Source organism: Perna viridis, chromosome 8 (assembly GCF_037379345.1).
Source record: "Perna viridis isolate PV_CMFRI_1.1 ecotype Kerala chromosome 8, ASM3737934v1, whole genome shotgun sequence".
NCBI classification, from domain to species: Eukaryota; Metazoa; Mollusca; class Bivalvia; order Mytilida; family Mytilidae; genus Perna; species Perna viridis.
Genome location: NC_142452.1, coordinates 19001479 through 19017714, shown reverse-complemented (window position 1 = coordinate 19017714; position 16236 = coordinate 19001479). Strand labels below are relative to the sequence as shown.

Genomic DNA, 16236 nt, shown 5'->3' with positions numbered 1-16236 from the left:
GAATTTCTCAAATAATGAATTTTAAGGGCAAAATTATTTCATACATAAAACGTGAAAGTTTGGCCATGAAAGACAAAACACGATGGGTTTCTTGTATTCGATGGACTCTGAGTCTATCGGTGCACTGGATTCCCATCTACTGTTTTAAGCTGCTAATTGATTGTCAGTAGTCTGTGTGGCTGCCACTAGATCAATTTGTTCTTTCAATATGTTTTTTCTTGAGTATTGTTTCATTCTTTGGCTCTCAAGTTTTTGATGTCATTTCTGCAGTATTGTCTCGATTTTTTTAAACCGAACAATTATATGCAAGCAAAACCTAAATGTATTTATTCATTGTTTTAAAATATTTTGTCATGAAAGGGGAAATTACCTTTCATTGTATCTTCAATAGATTGCCCTGGTCTGAAAAAAAAATATATTCATGCCACTAAGAATATGGTTATCTGAGAGACATAGTCGTAAATAGCATCTACACGAACAATAGCACTCCATACGATATATTGTAAATTGTTTAGCCCTGCTCCCTATATTAGAATCATAAATCACTATAACGATATCCCATACCGTGTTATAATTTAGAATAATATTAAAAATCTAACCAAATATATATGTGCAACAGCACACAATGAACTACCCATATGATCGGAATGTCAAGAAATGCATGTATTTCAATACCATTTTGAGATAATATATATATATATATATATTGCATATAAAGTTGGTAGTTTGCTAAGATTGTCGTAATTGATTTGTTTTCATTTGGCTGATTTGTTAGGGAGATAAATGTATGATGCTCTAAAAAATGCATATCTGAATACAAAAAGAAAGATTATTGCTGTGAGAAAGTATAGCATATATAGACTGACAAGGCATCGTTTGTTTGGCAGAATTTCTATACCAAGATCCCTTTACCATTGACAGTATCTGAATTTAATGTGGACTGGTACTTAAGAAACAAGAACATTATATGAGTATAAATGTACATGATTCGAAGAGTGGTATTACAAATAAAATAAAAAAGTAAAAAAAAATAAAAAAAATGAAGTTTTCTTTTAGATATGACAGCTACAGTTTCCTAAAAGCATAATAAGATTTTAAAAATATTAAAAAAGAACCAACCTGCCTTTCCAGGTGCATGTCCCCCAGTGTTTGTAAATCATATAACATGGTAAAAATATACTGATCAAACCCATGAAAGCTGCCACAACCAACCAAGCCAAATTTGGTGGATACTCAAGGAATTTAATTGGTCTGTCTGTTGAAGTGGAAGTTGATGTTGTAGTTTGTGGTATTACGACATATACCGTTGCTGACCCCTGAAGACTTCCAGTGTCTGTTGCCAAAACTTGAAATTTGAGGCTATGACCATATCCAAAAGATGTAAGGGATGACTTTAGGTACAAATCTCCATTCAACTGGATACCAAATATTTCAGTTCCTAGAGATGTTTGGTCGATACTGTAAGTAAAGGTACCTAGAAGTACAGAAACAAATGGTTCACAAGAGCTTAAATTGCTCAAATGTTTATCTTTCAAGGGCAATGACTCTAACAAGGAGTTTTTCAACAATTTTGACTCAAAAAAAGACTTCGGTAGAACTAATCATTAGGCTCATTTCATCAATCGAAAGTTTCGTTCTATTGTTATAGTTTTCCAGATATTGGCTGGAAACTGCTAAAAACATCCTTTTTTCCTTTCAAGGGTAATAATTCTAATAGGAGTCGTCCGACAACTCTGATCCAATGCAGACTTCTGTAGGCCTTATCATCAGAATCATTTCAGCATTTTGAAGTTTCTTTTTATCTATCATCTTTTCAGACATAGGCTAAAATTGTATACAAACGTCATTGTTTTTGCCTTTCAAGGACAATAATTCTAACAAGAAGTCGTCCGACGTCCTTGGTTCAATACATTCTTTTGTAGGCTTTATCATAAGGAGCATTTCCTCAATTGAAAGGATTTGGCTAAATCTTACTGTCTTGGAAAAATATGAGACAAACATTTTTGTTTTATTTTAAGAAACAGTGATAATGTTTTAACGGATCAAAACTCCCCAATCAGATCTACGTAGAATATTCTAAAACATATTCTTACTAAATTTGATTCAAATTGGTTTGATAATTTAATTTCAGAGAAGATTTTTGAAAGAAATAACATTAAAAACAACGAAAAGGGCAATAACTCCAACGAATATTTAACCACAGATATATCACATCATACTAAATACTATTATCTAGTCAGAACCTTGCGAAATCTAACATGTTTGGAGATAACTGCAATACTCCTAAGTTCTATTTTTAGAAACAGCGGCTATCATACCAAATTTTGTTCAAATTGATCAAGTTGTGTCAGATTAGAAACAAATGTTAACGATGGTGACGGACGCCATGTGATAGCAAAAGCCGATGGAGATACGGCCCAAAAAAAGACTTGCACTTGACTAAAGAAAATATTTTCTTAAACTTATTTTTTGGCAAGATATAAAACGATAATAACAGATTCCCCTGTTCAGTTTTATTATCACTTGTGTCGTTAACTTAATTTTGGTATATGGAATCAAAATCGTTTGCAACATTCATCCTTTAAATGTACCTCTGTTTAAAATATAAATTTACCACAGTTCTATTCAAACACTAACCATAAGACCCTTTATCTAGATCTGTAGCTACAGTAGATCCAAACACAGTATTCACACCTGTGTTAATATCCAAGTAATATGTATACAAATTACTAGAAAAGACAGGTGTATTGTCGTTGATGTTGTTAACATTTATAGTTAGACTGGCTGCGTCGGCCATAGTGCCATCTGTAATTGTCACTGTGCACGTAAATGAAGTAGGTAGACCTGTACCATCTATATCGAGATCTGAGGTTACACTTATCCTACCGGTAGAGGGCACTATTGAGAAATAACCTGCGGTTGAGTCACATACCAATGAAAATCTATGGGTATCACTCGTATCTTCGTCCGTGTAAAGATATCCTGGATCAGTTAAAATAGTTCCTGCCTTCAAAAAAGTTGAAGAGCCCTTTATAAACAGTTATACTTAATTGTTATCAAATCAATATCTAAAATGTTATTTCTATTCAATGTTTTATTTCATTTTTGATTAACACATTTTTTATGTTTTTATGTTGATTAATAACTCATTAAAACTTGCGTTGTAGAATGAATGTGTCAATCGTGTTAATTTCCGGGTCGACCTGGAAAAGTTAAGAAATGAATAAAGTATCGATCGCGTAAATATTGTTTTATTCTACAATATAGTAGAGTATAAATGCACTGTTATCAAACTGTTGGAATTGTTCACCATTAATGAAATATATTCTTTTGACTTCCACGTTCACGTTTACAGCCAGTACTGTGTTAGTTTCAATCAAAAATGTGTTGACATATTCACGACGAGTCACAATGTAACACATAGATGACAATTTACAACTTCTACTGTAATTCAAGTACCATAGATAGACTTACCGGTCCTTCGTCGGTGGTTAAAATATATGAAGTTTTTGTAAAGATTACCGGTTCATTTACATCTGCTATATCAATGGTCAAATTATTTGTTACTGAATCTTTCGTGTCTGTGACCGTAACCGTAAAAGTGAATGATGTCGTAGGTAATATGACTTCATAGTTGATATCATTTGTTGATGACGTTTTGACAAGTCCAACTGCAAGAATAAAAAAAAATGTTAAATATAGGGACAGCAAATGCAGTTCAAAATAAATATTGGCCAATTCCTAAATTGACAGTAAAACATATGCATAAAACACTAAACTAGAAAACTATGGTCAATGCTCACTAAAATGAGTCACCTATATCCACATAGACAATAAGAGCGCATTGGCTAGACATGAAACTGATATACGAATGAGGCTAAGAACCACGACAAAATGCCAGGCTGTGTCGAACTCGTATATCAAAGGGGCTTTTGCATCAAAGTCAGTGCATTATAATTTATATATGCTGCAACAAAATATGTCAAAGAAAAACGTTTAAAACAATAAAAAAAAAACTTTTTTTATTAGAGGTAGGCGACATCCTGGCAACTTTAAAACATTGAAATAACTCAACAGAAAGTGACCGTAGTCTTGTTAATATATAGTCAATGCATTTTGACTCATCAATTTGAACGGGTGCAATATAAAATTTGTTAACACGCATTTGTTTTACTTTCAAATTGCTTTAAATGAAAAAATATGCACATAGGGAATATGTAAAACAGGTTCCGTGAAAGTTTCATTCAATTCCGTTCAGTGGTGTAGGGGGAGTAAAGAGATGGGTATCCCCATGTTCTCAAATTCACAAATGACCAAAAGCTAAGTGATGCCTCTATATTTATTCTGATAGAAATCTAAAATAGGAGGTTCATATTGAAATACAACAAATGAAGATTCAATGAAAGATAATTCAATTCTATTAAGTGATATATGAGGACTAATGGATAAGACATGTATACCCTTCTACGTAACAAAAGGAAGTACGGATGGAAGGAGGGAATGAGTATGTGGACACCCGTATCAATATATAATCCGATTCGAAAGGGTTTAATAAACTGCCAGTAATTAATGACATAATAAATACTCTCTTAATAAACAGTAAAACCAATTATTTAGTCAGCCGTTGTTTCATATATTTGAAGGATTTCTGTTTCATAATCTTTGTGAAGCTACTCAATCTGATTCATTATTCATACTTGTGGAATCGATTTCAAAGTACAACATTCCTGTGCTCGGTATTGACGTCATGTAATACAAATGCGTGTCTGCTTTATCACGGTCTTGAATAGACACCTGATATACACTTGTGCCAGATGCTGTGTTTTCAGATACCACCAAAGCTGATGGCAACGGTAGATTTGTTATCACCGGGACGTAGTTTATATCTGGAATGCAATATACATTTACAATGGCATATATATATAAGGAGTCTATATCTGGAATGTGAGCCATTTTTATGGTGTTTTTATTTGCAATAAACAATGAACGATCTATGGTGTACATTTTTAAAAAGTAGCCTTCCACATTGTTTTAATGTATGATTGAGTTTGATTTTGAGTTACTGTAATATGGTGGACGCGTTTGTCAACAAACTTTCGGCATTCCAATGGGAACAAATTGTGTTCCTCTACTACCTGACCTATTCGTTCACTCTTATGAGGCTGACTTCATAGATGATCTGATCCGACAGAAAGAATATCGTTGAGCTAGATCCTTTAATCTCAGTTTCCGCTATATAGTTGACGTATTATCTTAAAACAATCCTAATTTTGGGGATTTGATACATCGAATCTACCCCAAAAGAACTTGAGATAAAGGATACTACAGACACTGTAGAGTCAGTCTCATATCTTGACCTACACTTAGAAATCGATGGTAAAGGAAAATTATTGACCAAACTTTACGACAAACGTGATGACTTTTCATTCAAAATCGTCAACTTTCCTTTCATTTGTTGCAACATCCCTTCAGCACCTGCGTATGGAGTATTCATATCACAACTCATACGTTATGCCAGAGCTTGCCGAGACAACGCAGACTTTTTGTATCGCGCTAGAATTCTAACAAATAGGCTTCTGGAACAGAGTTATGTTGCTACAAGATCGAAGTCATCACTACAAAAGTTTTATGGCCGTCATTACGAACTCATGGATCGTTACGGTGTATCCATCTGCGCCATGAAAACTGATTTGTTCAACGTGTCATAGTTTTCCGTTCCTCTTTCGACTACCCCGGACTCGGCGGGTATTTCTAGAAAAGCAAAGGACGCTTACCCTACCAGTGCACCTGGTCCATGTTCCTAGTCCGAGTTGCTCATTGCTTTTTTGTATGTATGATTTTAGTTACTCTATGTTCTTTGTTGTGTATGTCTGTTTTCCATGTCTGGTCTTTGTCCCTGGATTACATTCTTTTGATTACCGCTATAATCTTGGTTCCCTTGATTACTCCTTTATAATACAGTGTAGTAGACACAGGTGGAATATTAACCTTCATAGTTCTTAGTTCTTTTTTTATTGGTAATTCTTTTAGAAAGTTTGTTATCGGAAATGTATCATCGTTTTGATATGGTTCTCATAATTCTGATGCGAGGTTACTAATTAAAGTACTTGTTCAAAGTATCGACAATTTTTCGTACTTGACAAATTGCTTATTATCATATAAATGCAAAAAATTTCCGTATGTTATGTTATCTTGTGTTATTATTGTTACCGTACTAAAATTTTATAGTGGTTAATTCTGCCAAATTTGGTATAAAATAGAAAACGCAAATTTTATACAAATCGATTTAAAGCAAGACTACACTTACTTCATTTATCCCTCTACATAACAAGGATCACTTTCATCATCAATGCTATGTAGCTGAACTATACAATATTATCTTACCCAAAATGTGGACTGTAAGCGATCGAGGACCGACGGTCGTTTTCCCATCCGTAACATAGACATACAAATCATAGGCTGGTACAAAGTCCCCCTCCAGTGATCTTGTCAGGAGTATGGTACCAGCTAGAATCAATAGTTATGAATGATATGAATAATTCAAGACATTCATGATAAAGTAATGCTCTAAAGATGAGAAACATTTTGAACTTTTCCTAATTACCTTTGTTGCAAATTTTATTAAAAATATTTGTTTGAATATTTTACCGCATTTTATATCTTCAATTATTGATTGCTTTGATTGTCTGGTCTTTGTCCCTGGATTACATTCTTTTGATTACCGCTATAACCTTGGTTCCCTTGATTACTCTTTGAAATGTGTTGGACATTAACCTGTTCGCCATGCTATAGGGACAGTCAGTTTTTTTTTTTTTTTTTGTATATTTTTTTTTTTTGTATTTTTAATTTTTTTTATTTCTTTTTACGTTCCGACGCAGTGCGCATTTGTCAATCTAGGTAACATGTATCAATAGCAAATAGAAAAAGCAATTTTGTGATTAATGATCAAAGTATGTAAATTTGTAGCCACATACAAAGATGTCAAGCAAAACATCAGATCTTAGCGTTACGCAAATATCTGTGTTGGTATCGAACTGTTTCCAGCTCAGGATCAGAAAAGTCTAATGTGTGTTCATAATTGATGAAGGGTAAAACGACAGAGAAAATATTTTAGATCACGAAATCGAGAACATTCTCTTTCAGCTTTAGAAATATGGTGACTAAATTTAAAATTTTAGGTTAAATTTACGAAAGAATAAGAATGGTCAATTTCAGAAAGCTGATTTCAATTGATAACATCCTCAAGAAAAAATTCTGTAAGTTTGTTATTGTCATGTGGTGAAATTTTAACTTACTGCAGTGTATTAATTATCAACAAAAACTTTGGTTGATAACATGATGTTACTTACAGTCGTATATTTCAAATGGGCAGTTTGTTGAAGGTACACATGACATGGAGTACTGAACTTGATCATTAGTTGGATCTCTTATCTCCACGTCAAAAATTATCTGACCTATGCGTGAGCCCAAACTTGAAACGGACGTCACATCTACAAAAATAAAACAAAACAACAACAAAACTGATACTTTTTACATTCATGTTTTACTGTCATTTGTTAAAAGAGCACGTTTTCTGCATTTTATCACGAATGTTAAGACTTCGATTCGAAAAAATATCCTGTACGCAAAACAAGTAGAAATTATTCTTCTGTTTTATTATTCAAAATAAAAACTGAATAACAATCTAAATAAACACTTTGTATATTTAATATAAAATCTTAATTAACAATCATTATTTCTTGAGTTTTTCACAAAGGTGGTGTAAAACTTACTTTGTAAATTGACAAATACGGGAGGTTGGTTCCGAAGAAGGTTTACAAAAAAGACATTGGTATCCGAACGTCTCCCGTCAGTACAGGAAATATCTAACCTGTACAAACGAACCAGGTCATAATCTAAAGGTGCACCGGAAGCCAGCATGATGTCTATTTCTGTTTATATAGATAGAACTTGCTTACAACACGTTAAACTATAATAAACCCAAACATATCTGAACCATTTCGGATTCATGCAAATTAGAAACAGTGTAAAATTATCAAGAATACATTTTATTACAGTTTTTTGTGAAGAGTAAGAAATGTTAAAAAGATAAGCAATGCCTTTAAAAATAGGTTATATTAAAGAGGTAAAACACATTTGAAAACTTACAATAAAGAAAACTTAATGCACAAAAAGTCACGATGGAATTATGTTGTAATCCTAATTTTACCGGTCTACGGTTTTTTTCTTTTTAACAGTGTGCAGATGTCACTTTTGAAACACTAGATTTTTTAATAAGTAAAAAAGTTATTTCTTGCCAAATTCTGATACTTACACTTAACGACACATAATTTTGCCAAGATAGATTTGTTTTCCTTCTTTTTTAGTTGTGTAGGAAAAAATTGGTAAATAACTACTGTATATACTGGCAATTTACTGACAGAAAAACCGACATATTTCTTGGAACTCAAATTGATTATTGCTAACTTTAGAGCACCAGCAATTTTTATTACGCTTCGTTTATCTTTTCTTCCAATTAAAGTATTTCTTGTAAAAGTTTCAAATTGATTACTGTAAAAGTATTATTATATGTGGTGTAATCATTTTCGTGAATTTTGTGAGTTGTGGTAAACCATGAAATTTGGTTCCAAACGAAAAAGGAAATTTCAAATTTGTTTACATGATAGAGTTGTAAATTTAAAAAATCAAAGATTCTACGAACGGATAATTTTCCCTAAACCACGAAAATGTGTACCCACAAAAAAGTATTTCACAGTATTTGTAGTAATCTGAAACTAAAATCAAATCATGTCGATATTATAAATTTATATACTATACACGTGTTTCAACTACAAACCTATAAACCTCTCATCGGTTTCTAGGTTAGATCATCATGTGGTTTCATGTGATTATTTGAAAATTACCTAAATCATGTGTTGTTGAAATGACACACCGGAAAACTTACCATTGAAATTTGCGGAAGGTTTTTCATAGAAAAATGTCGACGTCGGTGTAATTGAAGTTAAAGTACATTCCACTGCAACATTTTCTGGATCTGTCACACTTAAAGTATATAGTGTCGTGACGACATTTGTGTCCTCTGATATGTCTACAGCTATTGGCAAACCATTTATTTTGGGAGCCTGGAAAAGGTAATGGGAGTTGTTATTGCTATATCTTATCATGAACAATACATATTTTATTCTTGCACGTATTAAAGATAAAGAATATATTTCACCGAATTACTCTAGGATTTATCATTCGTTTTATTATGGTTTTGCTTTGTTGTCATTATGTAGTTTGTTCCTTCATTTGTTTGTTTGTTTTGTTTTTTGTTTTTTTTCCATAGATTTAAACTATCATCGAAAGGATAGCTAAAACTCTAAGCTAATACAGTACATCTAAGACCTGGGACGATTATTTAAAAAAATTAGGATCATTGCAATCACTAATTAACATGTATTAAAAGCCAATTAAAAAAGCCGCATTCCTCTTATGTTCATGTTCAAGATGGATTTTTGTCCAAAAATATATACAAGAAAAATGATGTATGTTTTATTTGTCTTTTTCGATAGCATGTTCACGAACGAATTATATGTTTCACACATGTTCCAGGTCAATATATATGAGCAATGAGAATGTAAATTGGTAGTACTATTAAGAGGTTTTTCATCATTCACGTTTTTAAAATAATAATTTTACTTCATTTTTTTTTCAAATTTAAAATGTAAAACTATTCGGGACACAAATGCAACTTACTTGGTTTAGGATTAAATTGACAGTGAATTCCCCTGTAACCGAATCAACCCCATCTGTACACGTCACAGTTAGAACGTAGGCATTCTGTGTGTAATAATCCATGGTCGAAGATGCATCAAAGTAAATACCAAAATCTGTAGGCATAGTTAAAGATATACTTTAACATATTTCTTAACTTATTATTGGATCATTTATACAAAGTGGTTTCAAGTAAGCACAGTTCGAAACAAATAGCATGCGTTCAAGAAATAAGTTTTTTATTTTCATAAAAATAATTCTTTTTAATTGACATTTTTTATATGGATTCATTATTCAAATTTCTACGTGTCATTGATTTGTTATATGTATTACCTTGGAAATGCTTATAAGACCACTCATGCCTTTTGTCGTAATGAAAAGAGCCATGCAATTAGTTCATACAGCCAATATCAAAATCACGAATATCAAAAACAATATACTTGTAAAATTTGAATTATTCTAAAGTTAACTATGTACGTTACAATAAAGAAATCAACATATAGACCTTTAACGATCGAAATTGAATTAAAAATGTAAATGGATTCAAAATGAATCAACATGATTCATTCTATTTCAAGTTCGTCTGATTCGTCATCTGCAATGACCACGAATCATTTGTTATAGTGGAACTTGACGTATAGTGGAAACTTTGGTGTCACCCCAGTAGTGCACATCGCAGGATATGCATTAAACATAAATCTATCCTAGCGTAATATTTAAATACGGGACTTTTTTATCATTGAGTTACCTGAACTCCCAGCAATGACCTCTACAGTAAATGGAACTCCAGAGGAGGACAACGAGCACGTTACCGTGTGACCATCAACGTCAGTTGTTACCAAGGAATGTAAAAGTGTTTTAATGTCAAGGTCTTCAGAAATTGTTGTGTCATCGGGTAAGCTGGTAATGACCGGTGGCTGGAGAGAAGCAAGAAATAGTCTTATTTTAAATCAACCACTAATTATTCCTCCGCTGTGTGGGGGTGGGGGTATATAGTGAACATGGTGACCGTCTCTTTCGTCCTATCATAACATTTTTATTATACTTCACCCTACAACGACGTGTCACAGCAACTTTTAGTTTGGCTGTATATTGGTATCCCATATAATCAGACAATTTTAGACTGCTGTGATATCAACTGCTGATTTGACAACCATGTTTATATTTTGACCATATGGACACTTAGGTAGCAGGGGTTATCATTTTTGTAGTTCTTCTAGTAATTTTTTTTTCAGAAGCAAGTTATTGCGATGTAATGTCATGATCCTAATTCAATTGGTTTCTTAGAGGTACATAAATTTACATTGTTTTTTTTTGTTTTTGTTTTTTTGCTTTTTTGTTTTGTTTTTGTTTGTTTGTTTGTTTGTTTTTTTTTTTTTTTTGTTTTTTTTTTTTTTTTCATTTAAATAATTCGTCTTTCAAGTTGCGTTTGTCTATTGTACTTTTTTCTGAAATTTCAGATTACCTCGTTTGAAATGCGAACAGTCAAGGTTCCAGTAGAGGAGACACCACACACGTCTGTTACAGTAAATGTCATTGTATGATCCCCTGGTGTCAGAGATGCACCGGCTTGAATACTTATTTCATCTTTAATAAAACAAATTTTAAATTTTATGAGCAGGCTAAGTTGGTAAATCCGCAAGATATGTAGAAATGTAGTTGAAATATGTTCGAAGTTTTTTTGGAAATTTATAGCCTTTACCTCGGGAAAGATCCGACCAAGCCTGATAAAAAAAGCAAGAAAGGGTATATTTATATCATAGCATGTATATGCATATTTATTTTCATTGAAATAGGTTTTTTAAGATTATCTCAAGTTTAAAAAAATCCAAAGTTTTCCTGACTTCATAGCAGGTTTACTGTACATTGAACTTAAGGTTCACACATAATTCTATCGATTAATTTCAGTTCAATAATAACAGACCAAATAAAATATAACATTTATAATAACATACATGTAAGCGTGTTATATTGAAAAAATGTTGCTGCAGACCCAGTAGTTCCGGTCTGTGTCACAGTCAACAACCCTGCATCTTCAATGTCAGCATCACTAAAAATCAATGTAAATAGTACTGTCCCTGCTGAAGCGGTACTCTGTATTGTGACTGTGTCATCTAGATTGGTAAATATTGGTGCTACACCTTTGAAATGTATAACATGAGTCGATATTCATGAAATCAGTTTGAAATCAATTCTTTATGAAAAACATGCAAATTTGAACTTTCTAATTGTATACGCTTCTTTTTTCCCTGTTTTAGCGTTTTGAAAACGTCTTTTGATTATGGACTTTCTAAAACAAACTCTTACGCCTAGGTATTTATCGCCAATATTTTGGGATTCTACCAAGAAAAAAATGTAACATAAGCACATACATTTTAAAAATCATGCAAATAAAAACTTACATGTATATATATATATGGAGTCAAATGGAAACAGATAAGTACATGTATCTATGATTCTTTATCTACATTTCACCGTCATTAATTTAAAATGTTTCCCTACACATACGTTTTGATGTTTTCTAGATGGCTTAAGTATTTAAAAACATATGATAAGCTTAATCAAGGTATTTTTCTTAACATATGATAATCAAGTTACAATTTTCCGTGTGTAATATTGTGTTTTTGTGTGGACATCCAACGTAAACAACAATAGAACGCCAGAAAAGTAATCGGAGAAAATGTAGTAGAAATCTGCTGAATTAAATAAGATCATGGGTTAGTGGTAAAAGTTATTAAAGTTATTTTTTGTCAAACAGGGTTTTGAAAGTAGCAGGTTGATCTGTCCCCATATCTTTCCGTCCCCAATTTTATCAGTCCCCAGTTGATCCGTCCCCTGGTTTTTCCGTCTCCTCTAATAATTATATTGTATGAATTGGTGTGTATAAAAGTTAGTGTCATATACCGAAATTTGTTATTTACAGACAATTTTATTTAGAACTGCAGTCATTGCACTTTCAAGATAGGTATCTAAATTCATAACTAAGAAATGAAGAAAAAAAATGACTTGGACTCCTTGTAGTGCTGGTACCAACTTATAGATAGTATAAAGTTTGATTACCAGCTTCTGATTGTAAATTCTGATTAAAACAAGTAAATTGTAAACAATAACCCTTTGATGATAAAAGATAACTTAAATTGACTAATTACTTTTCATTTTGTAATGTAATCATATGTAATTACTTTTAAGTGTACTCAATTAGATCTAATGTTAATAATATTTCATGACCTTATAATCAATTCATTCATGTGGTAAAATTTAAGAAAAGATATATAAAAAAAGGATAAAATGATTTATTTTCAATATTTATGTTTAATATTTTAATCGTTTAAATTCCTAATGCATAGAGTTTATGATTGGGGACGTTATTATTTATAAAAAGGTGACGGACCCAAATTAAATGTATTCTTTTCAGAATAATCAGTCGACGGTAAAATATTATAATTTCGAATCATTTTAACGTATTGATAATCCTTCGCTGTAATTAAAGCAAATAGTGTGGCCATGATAGTTATCTTTTCACACTGTGTTGACTTAAAATGTTCAAGAATAATTCTCGAGGATATACGATTCAAATAGGTTGTAGGTGTAAATTTTCATGCAAATACACAAATCCATAATAAAGTTATCATATGTTTCAACAGCAAAACATTTTAATGTTTGTCAATTGGGATGCGTAATTGCTTTCTGGGATGGCATGGTTACTTGGTTATTGGTTCAACGTGCCATAGTTTTCCTTTTCTCTTTCGACTACTCTGGAGTTGACATTTTAGGAGCAACCTGGTCGGTGTTTCTAGAAATGCAATGGATGCCTACCCTACATGTGCGCCTGGTTCATGCTCCCAATTTCTAAGAGAGGCCGAGTTGCTCATTATTTCTTGTTACTTTGCATGTATTATTTTGGTTATTTTATGTTCTTTGATGTCTGTCTTTTTTCCGTGGCTGGTCTTTGTCCCTGGATTAAATTCTGTTTGATTTCCGCTAAAATCGTGGATCCTTTCATTACTCCTTTTGCGACTCAACAGGTAACAATGATGCTGCAACAGTATTTTGACATAAGATAAAATTAATCTCTTGTCATAATTCTTACAATTCTATCTTTAAAGGGCAAATGCATAATGCTGAAAAACCATGAAGTATATGGGACAAAATCCTGAGTCGATCAACGGAAGGAAACTTGATATAAATATCACGAGTGTTGAATGTTATTGTTTAGAGTCACTTACTTTGTACAACTCTAGCATGAATGGCAAAGTCTCGACCTGCCCATCCTGAATTAGGGATCGAGTCCCAATCGAAAGAAGTCTGTGGGGTACCAAACGTTGTTTCCTTGAACGTCTGCCCATCACCGTATGTTATTACTGACCCTGCATGCTCGTAACTAACATATATATACATAAAATATATATGGATCACATTTCATCAACCATATAAAGGCAAACAACATATGTGCATTTGATTTTGGAGATTTAAACAAAAGCAATAGATATTTTGAACGCAACATGTGAGAATAGTCGCATCGATTGATTCTTAATAACTTGTTTACTCCTAAAAGGGTTCGTCAGACAAGAGCTGTATTTGGATCATGAAATAGATAGATGAACCTATATCACTTTTCTTCTGTTTTGCTCTAGACGTTCACTATAAAATAACTAGCTTTTTGTTTAACTTATAAGACGGAACCATATTTATATAAAGGCGAAAACATCATTTCTTTGGTAATTGCTCTTTCAATTAGAATAAATACGCATGTTTATATATAAATAAATATTAATGTATGCAATAGGACTATCTAAACCTGAATGTTATTTGCAAACTAGAGAGTAAAATCCTTACAATCCGATGTACTGGTCTTTGGCAACACGAATTCTGTTCCCATTTGTTATAGTTTGTTGGTTTTCCTTATCAGATTCTGTAAGTACATATGAACTACTAATACTCGCACTCAGAATAATCAGTAAGATCACTTCTATGATTTATGGTTATCTTTAACTATTTATCTTTATTGTTAACGACTTTTTATTGCATTTTAGAGTATATTATACGGAATCGTTTTCCGGACAACCCATCAATTTTACAGACTAGAACAGAACGGCAATTTATTTTATAACGTCATGAGAGAATTTGATTGTAAACTGCATTTTTATAAAGATATAGAATAATCTGACTCGTGTTATTGTTATTCCATATTTGAATATAAATATATTTAAATATAATGGGTTTCTATTTTTTTCGTGGTCCGTCAAATTCACTCGGGGTTATTTGAAAAAGGTTCTGATCATGTCTTTATACCCGGTTTTGAGAGATAACTTTTGTTACAAAGAATTGCATCAAAGCAATAAGAAGAATAATTTACCTGTGGCAGTGATAATATTTTCTCCTACTAAATCCCACAAAGAACCATTATCTTCCCAGACCTGTGTTGTGACATCTATTGGAACTGTAACTCCGCTTCTGGCATATATTTCCCATCTTTCGATATATCCACAACAATCAAATTTAAAATCGTTGTGCACCATCAACACGGCATTGACTTAAAAAAAATCAAACAAAAAATTAAATTTACAGTCCTGAAAACAAGAAAACTACACTAAAAAATGATATACATATATTTGTTCGTCTTACCGGGTACTATCAGAAGTTGTCCTATTCAGTTACATCATGTGCTAAAGTTCACGCTTTTGATTTACTTATGAGGAAGTATTACTTGGGTAACGACAGCTATTGCCTAGTTGACAGAGAGGTCTAGAACGTTGGTTTTAGTGCAAGCAGTGTTTTCATATATGTCAGAGAAGGGAAGGTGTTGAAATCCCGCTGAGGACTCCCGAACAAATTTGTGATGCAAAATAGTAACACGCAAATTTGCAATCTTACATCGATTCTAGAGTTGGGATGTAGCTAAAACTTGATTATATATATATATATATGTCTGAAAAATTCCCAACGATGTTAGAACTGTCAAATTTGCGATGCAAATTTTTGGTCGTTCGCTCCGCGGGACTCGAACTCGGACCGCTGTGGCATCTATGGCAACACCGCCTGCCCAAAGTCCAGCACCCTAGACCACTCGGCCAGCTAGGCTCTATATATATATATATATATATATATATATATATATATATATATATATATATATATATATAGTTTGAGAGTGAAATTACAGAATTCATAAAACAGTGTCAAATATCGATTTTTTACACTGGGAACATTCGGTATATATTATTGCATGTTCATTGATATTTTCTGCTGTATATAATATATATATTGTATATCAAGTATTGACATTCAATATGTTATTCGTTAGAACCTCCAACTATTTCCAAAGACGACTATGTTTTTTTTTTCTACTAATGTAAACAAAAACTCATGAATGCAGTGTTAACAGTTGCTAAAAGAAATAGGAAACAATATATAAACGTATATAACCAAAGATCGTGTTTATAGTAAGAATATGTATAATAAAACATTACAAATACATTA

General features: G+C 32.3%; 1 protein-coding gene across 1 annotated transcript in view; it reads right to left on the bottom strand.

Annotated features, from left to right (window-relative positions):
* Nucleotides 1-16236, bottom strand: part of LOC148609651 (protocadherin Fat 1-like) — a 28272-nt gene that overhangs the window by 790 nt on the left and 11246 nt on the right. The window contains exons 3-18 of the mRNA XM_088541449.1: nt 15113-15289; nt 14593-14668; nt 13983-14137; nt 11712-11897; nt 11222-11343; nt 10505-10673; nt 9739-9872; nt 8945-9122; nt 7773-7931; nt 7350-7490; nt 6385-6507; nt 4698-4886; nt 3475-3671; nt 2638-3007; nt 1120-1474; nt 371-402 (exon numbers count right to left, since the gene is read on the bottom strand). Of these exons, the coding sequence (XP_088397575.1) occupies nt 371-402; nt 1120-1474; nt 2638-3007; nt 3475-3671; nt 4698-4886; nt 6385-6507; nt 7350-7490; nt 7773-7931; nt 8945-9122; nt 9739-9872; nt 10505-10673; nt 11222-11343; nt 11712-11897; nt 13983-14137; nt 14593-14668; nt 15113-15289 (2763 nt within the window). The remainder of the gene's footprint in view (nt 1-370; nt 403-1119; nt 1475-2637; nt 3008-3474; nt 3672-4697; nt 4887-6384; nt 6508-7349; nt 7491-7772; nt 7932-8944; nt 9123-9738; nt 9873-10504; nt 10674-11221; nt 11344-11711; nt 11898-13982; nt 14138-14592; nt 14669-15112; nt 15290-16236) is intronic.